General features: G+C 59.4%; 1 protein-coding gene and 1 long non-coding RNA gene across 2 annotated transcripts in view; both read right to left on the reverse strand.

Annotated features, from left to right (window-relative positions):
* Positions 1 to 14,311, reverse strand: part of CRAMP1 (cramped chromatin regulator homolog 1) — a 57,304-nt gene that overhangs the window by 23,914 nt on the left and 19,079 nt on the right. The window contains exons 5-6 of the mRNA XM_043561028.1: positions 10,115 to 10,198; positions 7,212 to 7,260 (exon numbers count right to left, since the gene is read on the reverse strand). Coding sequence (XP_043416963.1) covers positions 7,212 to 7,260; positions 10,115 to 10,198 — 133 coding nt within the window. The remainder of the gene's footprint in view (positions 1 to 7,211; positions 7,261 to 10,114; positions 10,199 to 14,311) is intronic.
* Positions 55 to 3,744, reverse strand: LOC122471859. The gene is made up of 2 exons (XR_006294293.1): positions 819 to 3,744; positions 55 to 787 (listed from the first exon to the last, which is right to left on the reverse strand). It is a non-coding gene; the product is annotated as an uncharacterized LOC122471859 (long non-coding RNA).

Consider the following 14,311-nt stretch of genomic DNA (forward strand, 5'->3'; position numbering starts at 1 on the left):
GGCCGTGCCAGGGGGCACCTGCGCTTGCGATAATCACATTTTCCGTTAAACTGCTCTTTTGAGACTTCCTTTTTTTTTTTTTAAAGTGAAATTGAGCAGCCTTTGGTAGGACCAGAACATTCTGAGATTACAATCCCTTCCCTATTCTCTCAAATGGAAGTTCTATGAGTGGCCTGAGGCCAGAGCCTGCAGGGGCAAAGCCGTACTTGAGCTCGGCTCTGGGAGGCCAGGCAGCAGCACCCCAGGGCTCGACGTCTGCACGAGACTCACAGGTTGCCCTCCGACAGGTTCACACTGAGGGCTCCATGCAAACCTCCCCCCTGTCGTCACTTTGACACAACAGGCAACAAGCTAATTCCTCTACACGTACATGCACAGGAGCCTGGCTTTCCCGTCTGCAAAATCACGTGATGAACCCAGAAAGCGCGTGCTAAGTCTATGCTGCCCGCCTGCAACCATCCTAGGGAGAGGGGACCTCAGAGCTCTCCTCAGCCCGTCTGCTCCCGAGTCCCACAGATCTGTAATGAAAGGACACCCACAGTTCACCGAACAAAGCCTGCATGAGAAGCAAGGATGGGAAGGCACTTAAATAAATGCCCCACGAGCTCCGCCCTTAAATAAAGCTACAGTTCTCCACGGGCACCGTACTGATCCCCCCCACCTGCTTCACCTTTACGGGCCATTTGCTCTGTTTGTGGGAACCAGGGTCTGCTGCTGGAAGAATGGACAATCAGGCAGGGGGACACAAGGGAAACCTAGAGACAGACCCACACAGCAACGACCCTGGCTTCACACAAGGGCGCAACCCACACAGCAACGACCCTGGCTTCACACAAGGGCGCAAAAGAGCCAAGGGAGGAAGGACAGTGCTTGCAACAGATGGAGCTGGAGTAAGCGGTCACACAGCCGACAAAAACCCACCCCGGCATAAAGGGCACGTCACGTATCACGGACCAAAATTTCCCACCATAAGACTTGCATACAAAGACACGCAGCGGCGCGTGACCTTCGGGCACACGAAGTTCTCGGACGAGACCCAGAGGTCACGGCCTGCACAGAGAGATGGCGGACGGCACCCTGGCGGGACCGGGCACCTCGCCCTGCCGTGGACACCACGAAAGCAGGACAAGCCGCGGACCAGGGGAAAACGTTGCCCGCCGCCTATCCGACACGACGCTCGTGTCTGCGAGGAGGGTAACAGAGGCAAGAAAAATGCAGTTTCAGGTAAGCCTCTTGACGGCCCGCAGCCCCCTAACACCTGGAGCACGCCTGTGACCTTCCACAAGGAACTCATGGCAGCCTTCCTGCCTTAACGTTTCTGTTTGATTAAGGACTAAAAGTTACCTTAGCCTAACAGGAGCTAGCCCCTCCAGGTCCTGAAAGCGTGCTTCCAAATTCCTTAGAGACTCACCCTGTCCCTAACCCCCACTAACTTAAAAGCATATACTCAGCCACTCCTCACAACCCCAGTGCGGCTTTTTCTGCCCACGGGTCCTGGCCCCCTGCTTTAATAAAATCACCTTTTTGCACCAAAGACGTCTCGAGAATTCTTTCCTCGCTGTTTGCTCACGTTCCCCATCAGATGACACCTGGAGAACTTTCTAAACTCAGTAATAAGGAAACGGACATGAGATTTGAGCAGGCCCATCACCAGAGACAGAAGGACAAGCACAAGACATTCAACGCGGTCCGTCGCCAGGGAAACACGCACGAACACCACCGGGAGATGCTGCTGCCCGTCCCCAAGGACGGCTCAGGACAGCTGCCACGCCAAGCATGCAGGGCGTGGGCAGCGCCCGGGACGGTCCCTGGAGAGCGGCATGCCATCTCCCCACGGAGCGGCACAGGCTCACCTGTGGACTTGCCCAGGAGACACGGAACACACACCCGCAGGCAAAGGTTTAGAGCAGTTCCTTCTGTGTAACAGTCCACGTTCCTCACCAGGAGACAGACCAGGGGACGGCGCAGGGGGACACTGCTCTGCAGGAAAGGGCATGAACTACGGACCCACAGGGACCGATCTCAAGAGAGTACCGCTGAGTGGAAGATGCCAACCTCCGAAGGCCACACGTGGCATCACCCCATTTGGATGGCGTTCCGGGAAAGGCAGGACCACGGGGGTCAGAGAGCAGCTGAGGGGCTGCCGGGGCTGGGTGTGGGAGGCGGCCACGAGGGGGTGTGGGGGTGACGGAGCCGCCCGTATCTGGATCGGGGTGGTACCCAACTCCACACACTTCTTGGAACTCAGAAGAGCAAGTGAAAGGAGCCAGTCTGAAAAGGACGTCTGCTGTACGACACCAACTCGGTGACATTCTGGAAAAGGCAGCTGTGCAGACAGTAAAGGTGGGAGATCACCAGGGGCAGGGAGGAGGGAAACGACCGGGGAGCACGGGGGACTCCCGGGTCAGTGACACTACTCTGCAGGATCCCGGAACGGCGAAGCAGGACACTGCACACTTCACTGTTGTTTACGGGCCATCGTGAGACACGGGCACACATACTGAAGACGTCAGCTCAAAACGCACTTACTGACAGCGACACGCGGCACGCGGCACGGACCACAGACGAGTCCACAGTCCAGCAGGGGAAAAAGACATGTTAAAACACAACAGGAGAAGTAACACACGCCCCCGCGCGCGTGCACACTCTGGATGCACTCTTGCACTGGTAAATCCAGGTGAAGGGTACGGAGCTGTCTGCCATACCTCTGTTCCAACCTTTCCGATGTTTAAACTTTTTCACAATAAACTGCCTGGAAGGCCAACAGAGTGACCGTCTTGCTTCTTAGACACAGGCGAGTTTGGTGTGCGACACTCGTCTGTCCAAGCAAACAAAGCAGCTGGCAGCACCTGGCGTCGATGTACTTCTCCGCCTGGGATCTGCCGGGGGGCGGGGGGGCAGGGAGGGGCGCCCGGGGAACCCCGACGGACCGGTAAAGGGCCTGACAGGTGAACACCCGCAGCGTTGGATGGAGTGCCGTGCTGACCAGTCACACGCGAAAGACGCGTCACATCCAGACTTCACGGAGTCCCGGGGCTAGGGAGGGGCGTCCCAGTTCGCAGCTGAGGGACAAGCAAGAGCCCGTCACCGAGGGCACGGAGGGAGCGTCCCAGATGGGGCAGCAGGAGGAAACGGCAGTGAGAAACCCGAATCCCAGTGAGGCGTGCAGCCTGCCACCCACAGCTGCGTTCCGGCGACTCTCCCGAGCACCGCCCCACCCCCAGCCACAGCCGCGGTGATGGAGCCAGGAGGAAGAAGGAAGAAGGAAGCAGGAGCCAGGGTACCACGCCCTGTGCTGAACCTGCCACAGCCCAGGGCCTCACGAGCTCTGCACCAGAGCTGGCTCCTACCCGTCCCGGAGGGAGACCAGCACTGGGGGGGGGTCTCCCTCACCCCACAGCCCTCCAGGGGCTCCTAGACGGTCCTACCACCAGGCAGTGACAGCACCCATGCACGATGAGGCCCAGTCAAGGCTGAAGCCACAGATGTTGCGTTTTCGCTGCCAGAAATACAGAAAAATACGTTTTATAAACATAGCTCCACAGAACAAATGTGATTATAGCAATTTAAAGCTAATGAAAAAGAACACCTTTCCCCAACATGGAACTTTTCTCTCCTAAACAGACAAAGACACTATTGTTAAAGACTCAAATAACAAAAGACACGTGTCAAGTCAAGAACGGGGATGCCCCACTGTGTGGGTGGCCCAGCTGGTTAAGTGTCCGAATTTGGCTCAGGTCATGATCTCACAGCTCCGGACTTCAAGCCCCAGGATGGGCTCTGTACTGACAGCTCAGAGCCTGGAGCCTGTTTCGGATTCTGTGTCTCCCTCTCTCTGCGCCCCTCCTATGCTCACGCTCTCTCTCTCAAAAACAAACCCTGAGGGGCGCCTGGGTGGCTCAGTCGGTTAGGCGGCCGACTTCGGCTCAGGTCATGATCTCACGGTCCGTGAGTTCGAGCCCCGTGTTGGGCTCTGTGCTGACAGCTCAGAGCCTGGAGCCTGTTTCAGATTCTATGTCTCCTTCTTTCTCTGACCCTCCCCTGTTCATGCTCTCTCTCTCTCTGTCTCAAAAATAAATAAATGTTAAAAAAAAAAAAAAAAAAAAAGAACAGGGGTACAAAGAGAACCCCAGTGTGAGGTGGGAGCCCCACATCGAGCCACCTCACCGTGGCCACGCAGCCACGCACACACCCCGCCTCACTTCCAGAAAAAGAACAGTGGCCTCTATGTCCCACCCAGGAACTGGTCTTCTCTGTGATGCCCTTTTGCTAGCGAGAGCCAATCTGAGATGTTACAAGCGTGGCTTGCCCATTGATCTGACCGCTCTCTAGAAGTGGGGTGGGGTCAGAGGGCATACGCACCGAGCTCCCGCTGTTTGCAAACACCCACTGTGGACGGCCGAAGCTAACGCCTCTCCATTCACGCCTACCACTGTGACTGTCTGTCTGCCTTCCTTCTTCTCCTGAGCGGAGGGGGGTGGTACAAGGCATCTAGGGAGGCGGGCGTTAAACACTGACCCCCTTCCGGATCTGGGTGGGGTCATCACGCACTCACAGGGCTGTGCAGGAAGGAGGCTCCGAGGGCATCCCTGCAGCGGTCCCCTGGCAGCACGGCTCAGGGAGGGAAGTTGCTGCCGGGGGACTCTGGCTGCAGCCCCACACCTGTGGATTCAGAGGGTTCACACTGGAAGGTAGACACCCTCTCACGCCCTCAACATGACCTGCTAGTGTCAGCCTTGACCTTGTTCTCGGGGTGAGGTCGTGTCCCATCTGGCTCCTTCCCGCCTCCCCGCGCGCAGCCCACACCCAAGGGGGAAGGAGTCACGCTCCCCTCCCAGCAGGCGGAGATTCTACACAAATTACGTGGAACCTTGCATGGGAAGTTCATCCCTTGTCCCCCACAGAGTCACCCAATCACCGATGGCATCGGTCCAGACTCATGCGTGTTTAATATTTACGGGTCATAACCCAACTGTAAACATTCAAAGCAAACAGGAATCCTTGCTTGTCCAGAATAATCCTGACCATCACGTTACCTCTGGGCTTTACTGTGATGGTTCCTCACTGAGACCGAGGGCGCCTGGTGCCGTGTCTGAGGTCACCTAGACCTTCGGACCCCCAGCTCAGGGCCTGGGGCTCTCCAATCTCTGGCAGCTCCTAGAAGTGATCCTCTGGACACTTTCAAACTTATCAAAACACGCCTTCCTCACATCAGATCAACCATGAGGCATCAGGCCCGCGTGCCTTTCCAGAAGCCCAGGAGCCCACCCTCTCCCCGTGCGGGCCCTCCCAACAAGACCAAGACAGAGCCTAAGACAGAGCCAAACGAACTGGCTTTGCCATCAAGCTGGCCAAACATGCCCTGAGCATAAAGAACCAGGAAGAGTCTCAGCCAACGACTCGGGCGACTCAGGTACAAGGTCGAGTGAGAGCTCCCCCAAAATCGCATCCGGGGACAGCACTCCGTCGCAGGGCAGCTCTCGCCCGCTGGGCAGACGGTAGCGTCAGAAACCACCTCGACCAAGGACTTCGCCTGCCATCCAAGGCTCCTTGGGTGCACACAAGCTGTTCAAAGAGCCTACACACTCAGAAACTGTAGTAGGCGGCTGGCGGGGGAGGGGAGCCAAATGACCCACAAGGCCACAGCTGGTGGCCTCCAGGAGGCTCCCTCTGCCCAAAGACGAATTTTTAAGGTGACCCGCACTCCCCGCCACGGGGTGGGGGCGGGGGGTGGGCCGGGGCTAGCCGGAGCAGCGGTGATACGCAAAGCCTAGTTACCATCGGGCCTGTGCACAGAAATAAGCCCCCAGAACTGAACAGGGGCACCTGTAAGGGAAGACGCCGGGCTGGAGCCAGAGCAGAAGTCACACGGCTGGCCCCACCCGTCAGGGGCTCACACCTGAGGGATGGGCCTGCAGACCACCCGACAACACAATCAGGGAGAAAAGGGACCTGGGTGCAGGAAAGCCGTGACTGCAGAGGTGGCAGGGCCGACCGGCCCTCCACCAGCAGGGGGCTGGGGACGGCAGGTGAGTCCAGCTGAGACGAGGAGCAGGGATCTGGGGAGAGTACACGAGCCCGGGGCGGGGTGACAGACACGGCAGCCGGTGACGGGGGCCAGGCCGAGGGAGAAATGCACGCACACAGAAGCTGCAGACCGCCGAACGGGGGTGGTCAGGGCACCGGCTGGAGCAGCTATGAGAGGCCGAGGGGCCACACTGCCTCCACCTGACGGGAAAAGAGCAAGCGGTGGCCAGGGGAGACCTGAGAGTGTGGGGTCGGGGCCTTTCCCAGAAAGAACTCCCAGAGACTTCCAGCTGGGGCCCAGGAGACGTCTAGGACATGACGGGATTTATAAATCGAGGTACAGAATTGGGGACAAGTTAGATTTGGAATCCCTCACCCACAAACGGGGACAGAAGCCCCGGGGAGCACTAACACGGCCCACGGAGAGCACGCAGGGGCACAGAGCTCAGTACGCCCTTGGGATGGTCCCAGGAGGGGCGAAGGAGGAGAGAAGACCGGGCAGTTACAGGGCTGGAGAGCCGCGAGTCAGACACTTGGCTGGGGGCTGGGATCACCTAGCAAGGCTGACAGTGCAGGAGGGCTCCAAGGCCAACACTGGAGTCGGGGCCAGGGGGCAAAGCACACGGTACCACCGGGACGATGGGAGATGGGGCAAGTGACAGGGGCCACGTGCCACCTCCGTGGCAGGAACGGCCTCTGCAGTTGGGCTAAGCAAACAGGAGAACCCCAAGCTCCCGGATGCCGTGAGGGTGAGGGCAGAACGCAGCAGCATCAGACCTGGCTTCGCCTCGTGGGGCACAGAGCCCCAGCAGGTGCGGGAAGGGGCAGCACAGGAAACGGACCGGGAGGGTGACAGGAAAGTGGGACAGGGCTTGCTCTAGTGAGAGGAGAAGGCACTCCCCAACACGAGGTGGGGAAGGGAACGTGAGGCGGGGAGGGCCGCGTGGACGCTGCCACCCCTGTGGGGGACCCGTGGGAAGAACGAGACAGGGAGCAGCCCAGGCCAAGTCTCCCTGCTCTCCCGGGGCTCTGAGAGGCTATCAGCTTGAACCCTGGGGAGGTCAGCACTTCAGGGACCTTGGCGAGCAAAGGGAAGAAAACCCCACGCATCTTCAGCTCTGCATCTCAGGGAAGGGCGCACGCGTCCACACAACAGCAACGCTCCCCGAGACGGGCCTACTCACCCTGCCTGGATGAGCTCGTTCAGCTTCGTGGCATTCTTGTCGTCCATACCTAAATGCAAAATAAATAAACGTGAGCATGGAGTAGTTCGGAGCAAACTGGGTAAACGGTCCCAGATTGTTATCTTCAAGTAGAAAGCAAACACCCCAGTTCCTTTACAGAACATTCACAGATTTCCAGAACACAACCCCTCCGGCAGCCACGGCTCCTCCGGCAAAGCCAGTGCTGAAGGTGCCGTCCGCACCTGCACGGCCCTCCTTCCCTCGGGACTTTCTCAGGGGAAGCAAACGCTGCCTGCCTCCTGCCCAGACCCCCGGCACGCTGCACCTCTCCTCATCCCTAGCCTCCGAGCTCAGAGACTCGCTTCTCAGGGCACCCGGCAGGCACACTTCTCCCCCTGGGCACGTGCCATCCTTGGGCCCGGTATCGTCGGTCGTGGATGCCTAGGTGCCCGGGGTGGACGAATGACAAACCGAGACCCTGTGCATTCACTAGAGCAGACGCCACGTTCCTCTGCCCTCCCAGGGTTACTGCTGTCCTCAACAGAAGACACAGGGACAGAGAGCACGCGGAGGTGGTGGGGGTTTGAGGGTCATTGCAAAATTCTTTGGACTCTTCTGTACGTTTTGGGGAAACGAAATTAACAGGCCATAAACACACATCCAGGCGGAAAAGCAAGACAAGAACAAAATCCGTAGAGCGGCCAGAGAAATGTAGCGCATCCCCTCCAGAGGCGCGAGGACACAACGGTCAGCGGCCTCTCACCAGAAACAGCGCAGGCCAGAGACGGGGGAATAACAGCTTCCAAGTGAAAACAGGGAAAACTATCAAATCAGAGCTCCACATCCGGCAAAAACACCTTTCGAGAACGAACACAACCTAAGGGCTCCTGGGTGGCTCAGTCGGTTAAGCGTCCGTCTCCTGATTTCGGCTCAGGTCATGATCTCACGGTTCATGGGCTCGAGCCCCACGCTGGGCTGTGAGCTGACAGTGTGGAGCCTGCTTGGGATTCTCTCTTGCTCTCTCCCTCGCTCTCACTCTCAAAAATAAATGTTAAAAAAAGGTTAAGAAAAAGAAAAAGAAAACAACATAAAGCTTTACAGATGACTCACCACTGAAAGAATTCACAGCCACACACGACAACCGCGTGGCGAGAAAGACCAGCGCGAGCCCTGCAGACCAAAGGGAAATGGCGCAGAGGGAGCAGCTGCTGGGAAAGAGGCGCGGCAGGGGGAGGCAGGTGCGCAGCCAAGCAGCCGCCCTGCAAAGAAAAACTGCCCAGACACACGGGTGTCTCCCGGGCCCCCCAACACCAGCCCCTGTCACAGAAAGCCCCCGTGTGAGACTCAGTCCTGGGGGCAAGAAAACCTGTCACTTAATGGCCAAGGAGCCTACGGTCACTCGTTTTCATCCAACTGGAGCATCCTGAGCCCCAGGGACAACGCCCAGGACAGGAGCTGCCACGATGCTAGACACGAGCAGTGCATGTCCGAATCCCAGGAACACAGCAGAGACACCACGTCCGCTGCTTCAGGATTCGTGAGTCTGGAGAGCTCAGGGAGAAACAGGCATGTCCACCGCTGGCATGCCCTGAGCACGCTTCGTGCACAGCCCGGAAGCGGCTCCCAACGAGCAGTCACGAGAGGCTGTGGCCTGGGGGTGCCCTGCCCGAGGCAGTACCCCGAAGCCTGCCCTTCCCTGCAGACTCACAAAACGACACAACAGTGTCCCCGCAAATGGACCCGTCGGGGGAGTGTTGTGGGGGGTGGGGCGCTCAGGCAGGGCCTCATGGGGTGCGTGTGCGAGAGAACGTGCAAGTGTGACGTGCAACTGGGCTGGGAGGAACCGACGAGGCACCACCGGCAGGACTGGGTCAGCTGAGCTGCAGGGCGGCAGGAAGAGGGGCTGAGGTCCAAGTGCAGGGGATCCTGCGATAGCCAGGGAGGGTGACGGTAAGCCGCCTAAAGTTAGGGAGCAAGGCGCTGACAGATCAAGGCCAGCATCACGCAAAGTCAGACTGGCTGAGACATGGGCACGGCAGGGACAAAGAAGGGGCCCCACACACCACCCACCAACCAGAGGACACAGGCGGGGAGCCAGGCTGGCCTATGCGGAGCAATCCATAAACGCCCGTCCCCCCCTCCTCTGCTGCTTCCACGCCCCTGCCCCACTGCCCCCTCTGAGCGGCCCCCTCGCACGGTCTCATGGGGCCTCGGGAGCGGCCTTGTGGGTGAGCGCTCTTCCCCCGTGCGACGGTGGCCAGGGGCACCTGCAGAGACCAGCGCGCCCCTCTCCTCGGAGGTCACACGGGGAGGCAAGGTCGGCCACGAGCTGCTCGGCGCCCCAGGAAGGCCAGAGCAGCCGACGTCTATCGGAAATCTGGGTGCAAGGAGACGAGCACCGAGACACCCGCGGAGGGACCTGGACCCTCCCAAGTACCAGTGTCTCGGGAGACCAAACGGGAGGCTGTTCTCGTCTACGGGCCCAAGGGGTGCCACAGGCTCAAGTGGGACCACGTCCCCAACTGGCGCCCGGACAGGTACATTGGGTTTTCCGGGAATACTGAACGCGGACGGGTACTACGGAAGACGGCAGCACGTCGAGTGGCGACAGGAAGGCGGGCACGCATGACAACATGCCTGGGTCTAGGACGCCTGAGCGAGAGGGTGCTCACGTGTGGGGAGGGGTGCACGGACGTGGCCAATGTCAACGACACGCCGGCCTGAGGGCAAGTGAGGGTCTGTGGGGCCGTGGTGCTCGCCAGCGCACCGCACGTAAGACGTTTTCAAGAGTCAAGTCGGGGAAAGGAGAAGAGCCGTGGCAGTAAAGACCCAACGGCGACGGTACGGCAGGCCCCGTGAGGAGCAGCCACACGTGCGGGGACCCCCTGGAGCCCCATACTCACAGCCCCCAACCTTCTTCCGCAGCTCGCCATAGCAGATCAGACCATACAGCTCCTGGGACGACTTCTTCAGCCCACGGGAGAACACTGAAAGACGAAGGACGGACAGCGTGAGGGGGGAAGACACACACGCCGGGGTCGGCCAGCTCGTGGCAAGGAGGGGTGTGCGGGACGTCGACTCCGGGGACACGGAGTGGCGAGCCCACGGGAACACAGGGCCGCTTTTCAAATCTGCAACGTGAGAAGTTAAACAAGAAACCTGGGGAGGGGCTAGATGAGTGATGTCCAGGCAGCGCAATGGCCCCCAGGAGGAGAAACAGGGAGGGGGGTGTGGCCAGCTTCGGGGAGGCGGGGGGGAGGGGGGCAGGCGTGACCACTCAATCTGTCACGCATCTCCCTGCACACACACAGAATCCGTCCGAGCTCTGTGTGAGGCCGGCAGTCCCAGGACCGGGGAGGTGGGGTGTCGGACCATCTCTGACCGCTGACCAGCCCGCCCCGGGCCCCAGGCCACACGGAAGAGGAGCCATAGCCCCTACGATTACAAGTATTGACACCCAACTCCTGAGCAACAGACCCCCTTCATGGGGAAGCGATGCATCCGGGTCAGACGCCACACATCCCCGCCCGCACCCTAGGTCCTGGCCTCTGGTGTGAGCAGAAGGCTTCCAGAAGCTCCTGAAATGACTGAAGACAGACTCGGGACAGAACGTGTCCCTTTCACACACCTCTCTTTCCTGCTGAGTTGTTGCCTGGAGCCGTCCTGGACCCAGACAGCATGCAGGGATGGCAACGCAGAAGGAGGGCAGGCCCTAGGTCCCTGGCACCCGCCTGGACCGCCTATGCGCTGAGGTCTGAGACGCGAGAGAACCCTTCCATAGTACCCAAGTTCCACGGCAGCTGCAAGCAAACTGGGATACAACTTATCAGCCCAGCCCCAGCAGTCTGGTGGCTCTTATGTCGCCTCACAGAGCCGTGACCGGTGCACCTGAGCCTCCACTGTCCTCACGACTGCTCTCTCCGGCCTCTCCTCGGAGACCCCTTTCCAAAGTCGCAACGTTCACCCACGTGTGATTAAACCACCAGGCAAGAAAAACTACGATATATTAGCAACTAGAAAATAAGATCTCGAACAAACGATCTAAAACAAAAGCTCCAAACCTCGCACAGGCTGCGAGGAGCCGGGGACTGCTAACACCACCGGTCAACTGCTCCTCGAGGTTCTCCTGACAAAGACGCAAGGTCTCGTTGGATTCCCACAGGAGATCGCTACTAAGGATGCTTTAGGGTCCGCTGGGCAGAGGACGAACAAGCACGGGTCGTACCGACAACAGAACGGTGACAGCCATACAAGGGAACGAGGCTCTAACGCCCGCAGTGACGTGAATGCACAAAGAAGACGCGATGCTCGGTGTGAGAGGTCACACGCAGAAGGCCGCACGCTGTTTGGTACCGTCTGTGTGAAGCGTCCAGAGCAGCGAATCTACGGCTGCAGCGGCTGAGGACGGGTGGGCGGCTGGGCAGCGCCGAGCCCTGAACTAATGCCCGTGCGCCACGAAGGGGTGGCCGGCTGCCACCAACGTGCACCAACGTGCTCGCTGGGATCGGCCAGAAACCCAGGCGGAGCTGCCAGCTCAACAGAAAGAAGGCTCTTCTCGTGGGATACTATTCTGAGACGCCAAGAAGCACACAGGTCAGGTAAAGGACAGCGGGGACGTGGGCCACACCGTACAGAAGGGACACGTGCTGGGTCTGAGCCCGCAGGGCCTGCTGTGGAACCGACATGAGGTGCAGGGGTGGGACCCGAGAGCGGTGGCTCGTCCACCCCTCGGCCCACTCGGGGAAAGAACCGAAGAAGAGTCGCACCTGCCGGGACCAGGGGGGTTCAGGAGGCCATCCAGGAGGAGGAGGCTATAAAAACACAGAAAATCGACCGTAAGTGCCTCTCAAATCCAACCAAGAAAAAAACCCCTGTGCGTGGTACTGCATCTGCCCTGGGGACCCGAGTGTCCCCAAAACAGTGGCCACCCTGCCCACAGTGTGGTCGGCATGAAAGACAGTGTGCCCGCCGGTGGCCCCGGAGTCACCTCCTCCCTCTCACCCCGCAGCTTTCTCACATGAAGAGAGCTTTCCGGGACCAGCCCCTGGGGCAGAGCCCTCTCTCGTGGATGACTGAAAGCCGCTAGAGAACAGGACGTGCAACAAAAAAAAAGTATAAAAAAAAAAACACAAAGAGCCAAAGAACTACGACTGTGCCTGCGGCACAAAAACATCTGTGAAGATGATGGATGTTGTCAAGTCTCGGACTCGACAGGACCTGGACCGGTGGTGATGTTTTCAAATCAATTAGAGATCCGAGCAGCGCTCTCAGGCAGGGATGAGCACAGCCAGCAAACACACGGACGCCGTGGGGACAACCTGGTCAACGATGACACATGGCTGACTGGCCACCGCGCACCCAGGCCAGCAGACGATCTTCCGTGACTGGTCACGTGGACACCGAAAGCAAATGAACAAAACAGTATCGGCAAGAAGGCTGCCGACTCTGACCGGGTGGTCCCCATCCACGGAAGGGGCAGGCCGCTAGGAGGTGCTGGACCCACCCATCGCTCTGTGATCTGCTCCGCCCCGAGGCGCCAGCGGAAGGCGCTCCAGCAGTGAGAAATGACGGCGCTTGCTGGCCGGACAGCAGCTCAGCATGGCCAACCCCTGGGCACAATCGTGCACTGCACACGGGGCCTTGGTGGGAAGGCAGACGTGCCGCGAGGGGGACAAGACACTCAAGATGAGACGCAGCTCGTTTCACCCGTCGTGTGAATTTACCCGAAGAAAGGATTTCTGGAGGAAACTGCCGTGTGGACAGGGATGCCGCGTTACTTAAAAACACGAGAAGCGAGGTGCCGGTCTGAAAGGAAACATTTGCGGTAACGCCGACTCAAGGAAACAAGGCTGAACAGAAAGCACACGGAGAAATCCCAGTGGCGGGAGAAGGTGGCCTGCAAGCCGACGCACAAAGGAGGGAGGGTGAGCCACTGTGCTGAGAACACGGCGGGGGCGTCTGGGGAGAGGGCGCCGGCTTGGCCGTGGGGCTCGGCTCCCCCGCTTACCGTCAGGAAAGGATCTCCGTGTCCGAACCCGGGTTTTCTCGTGTGCCCTCGGGGCGGCGTGCCCAGCGAGCACAGAGCGGGCCAGCCCGCAGACCACAGGGGGCAGGGAAGGATCCGGGCCCGGCAGACGCGGCCCCGCTGTGGATCTGGCGATGTGAAGGGCAGACTAGGAAGGGCAGGACCGGACGGGGAGAAGAGCGATGCTCTAGAACAGGACCAAAGGGGACCAGGCGGTGGGGACAGACCCTAGAAGCTCTGAGGTATGACCAGCAGGACTCTGACTGGCGGGTCACAGATGTCCACAAAGATTCAAAGGGAAGAAACGGCAAGGGACGGTGTCAGGTGATAACCGTGACCATCTAGAGCTTAGGCGCCCCCTCCCCAAGGGCTCCCAGACAGGCCAGTGGCAGCGAGAAAGGACTCCTCGAGGATAGTGGTCGCCAAATGCAGGCCAAATGCAGCCCACGGCCTCTTTTTGTGAAGGAAGTATTTGGGGAACACGGCAATACACACGTGCGTACATCTGGTCTACAAATGAGCTAAGGCGGCAGAACGTGGCAGTTTTGTTAAAGACGGTAAACCCCGAAGCCCCAAATATTTACCATCTGGCCCTTGACACAAAGGCACACCCCTTGAATCGTGCTCTCTGGGCCTTTCTAAGGTCAGAGGAGGAACCCCAGGTGCCAGGGGGAGCCAGGGAAGAGGGGCTGATGGGTCACCCTGGGTGGTGCTGGCTCCCGCGTGACTAAAATACACCCCAATGTGCCGAGGGAACGGCCCGCAGGCGGGGCCCAGGCGGCAACACGGGAGTCCCCAAGGGCTGACACAAAGGGCTCACGGCAAAGGCTCAAAGTGGGGATGACCACCGCCATCTCGGTCGTCCCACGTGAGGATTCGTATTGTTTACACAGAAGGGTCAGAAATGAACGGAGTCGATAGAAGCAAACGTCTGGAAGGGCGGAGCTACAAGAGCGGTTGTGGAAGTGAAGACCAGCGTCGAGAAGGGTGGAGTCAATGATCGAGTGCTGGCGTGACCCGTGGGGACAGAGGGGCTGGTCAGAATGGCTGCTCTGAGACGGACGTCAGACCTGCA

This window comes from Prionailurus bengalensis, chromosome E3, assembly GCF_016509475.1.
Source record: "Prionailurus bengalensis isolate Pbe53 chromosome E3, Fcat_Pben_1.1_paternal_pri, whole genome shotgun sequence".
Taxonomy (NCBI): Eukaryota; Metazoa; Chordata; class Mammalia; order Carnivora; family Felidae; genus Prionailurus; species Prionailurus bengalensis.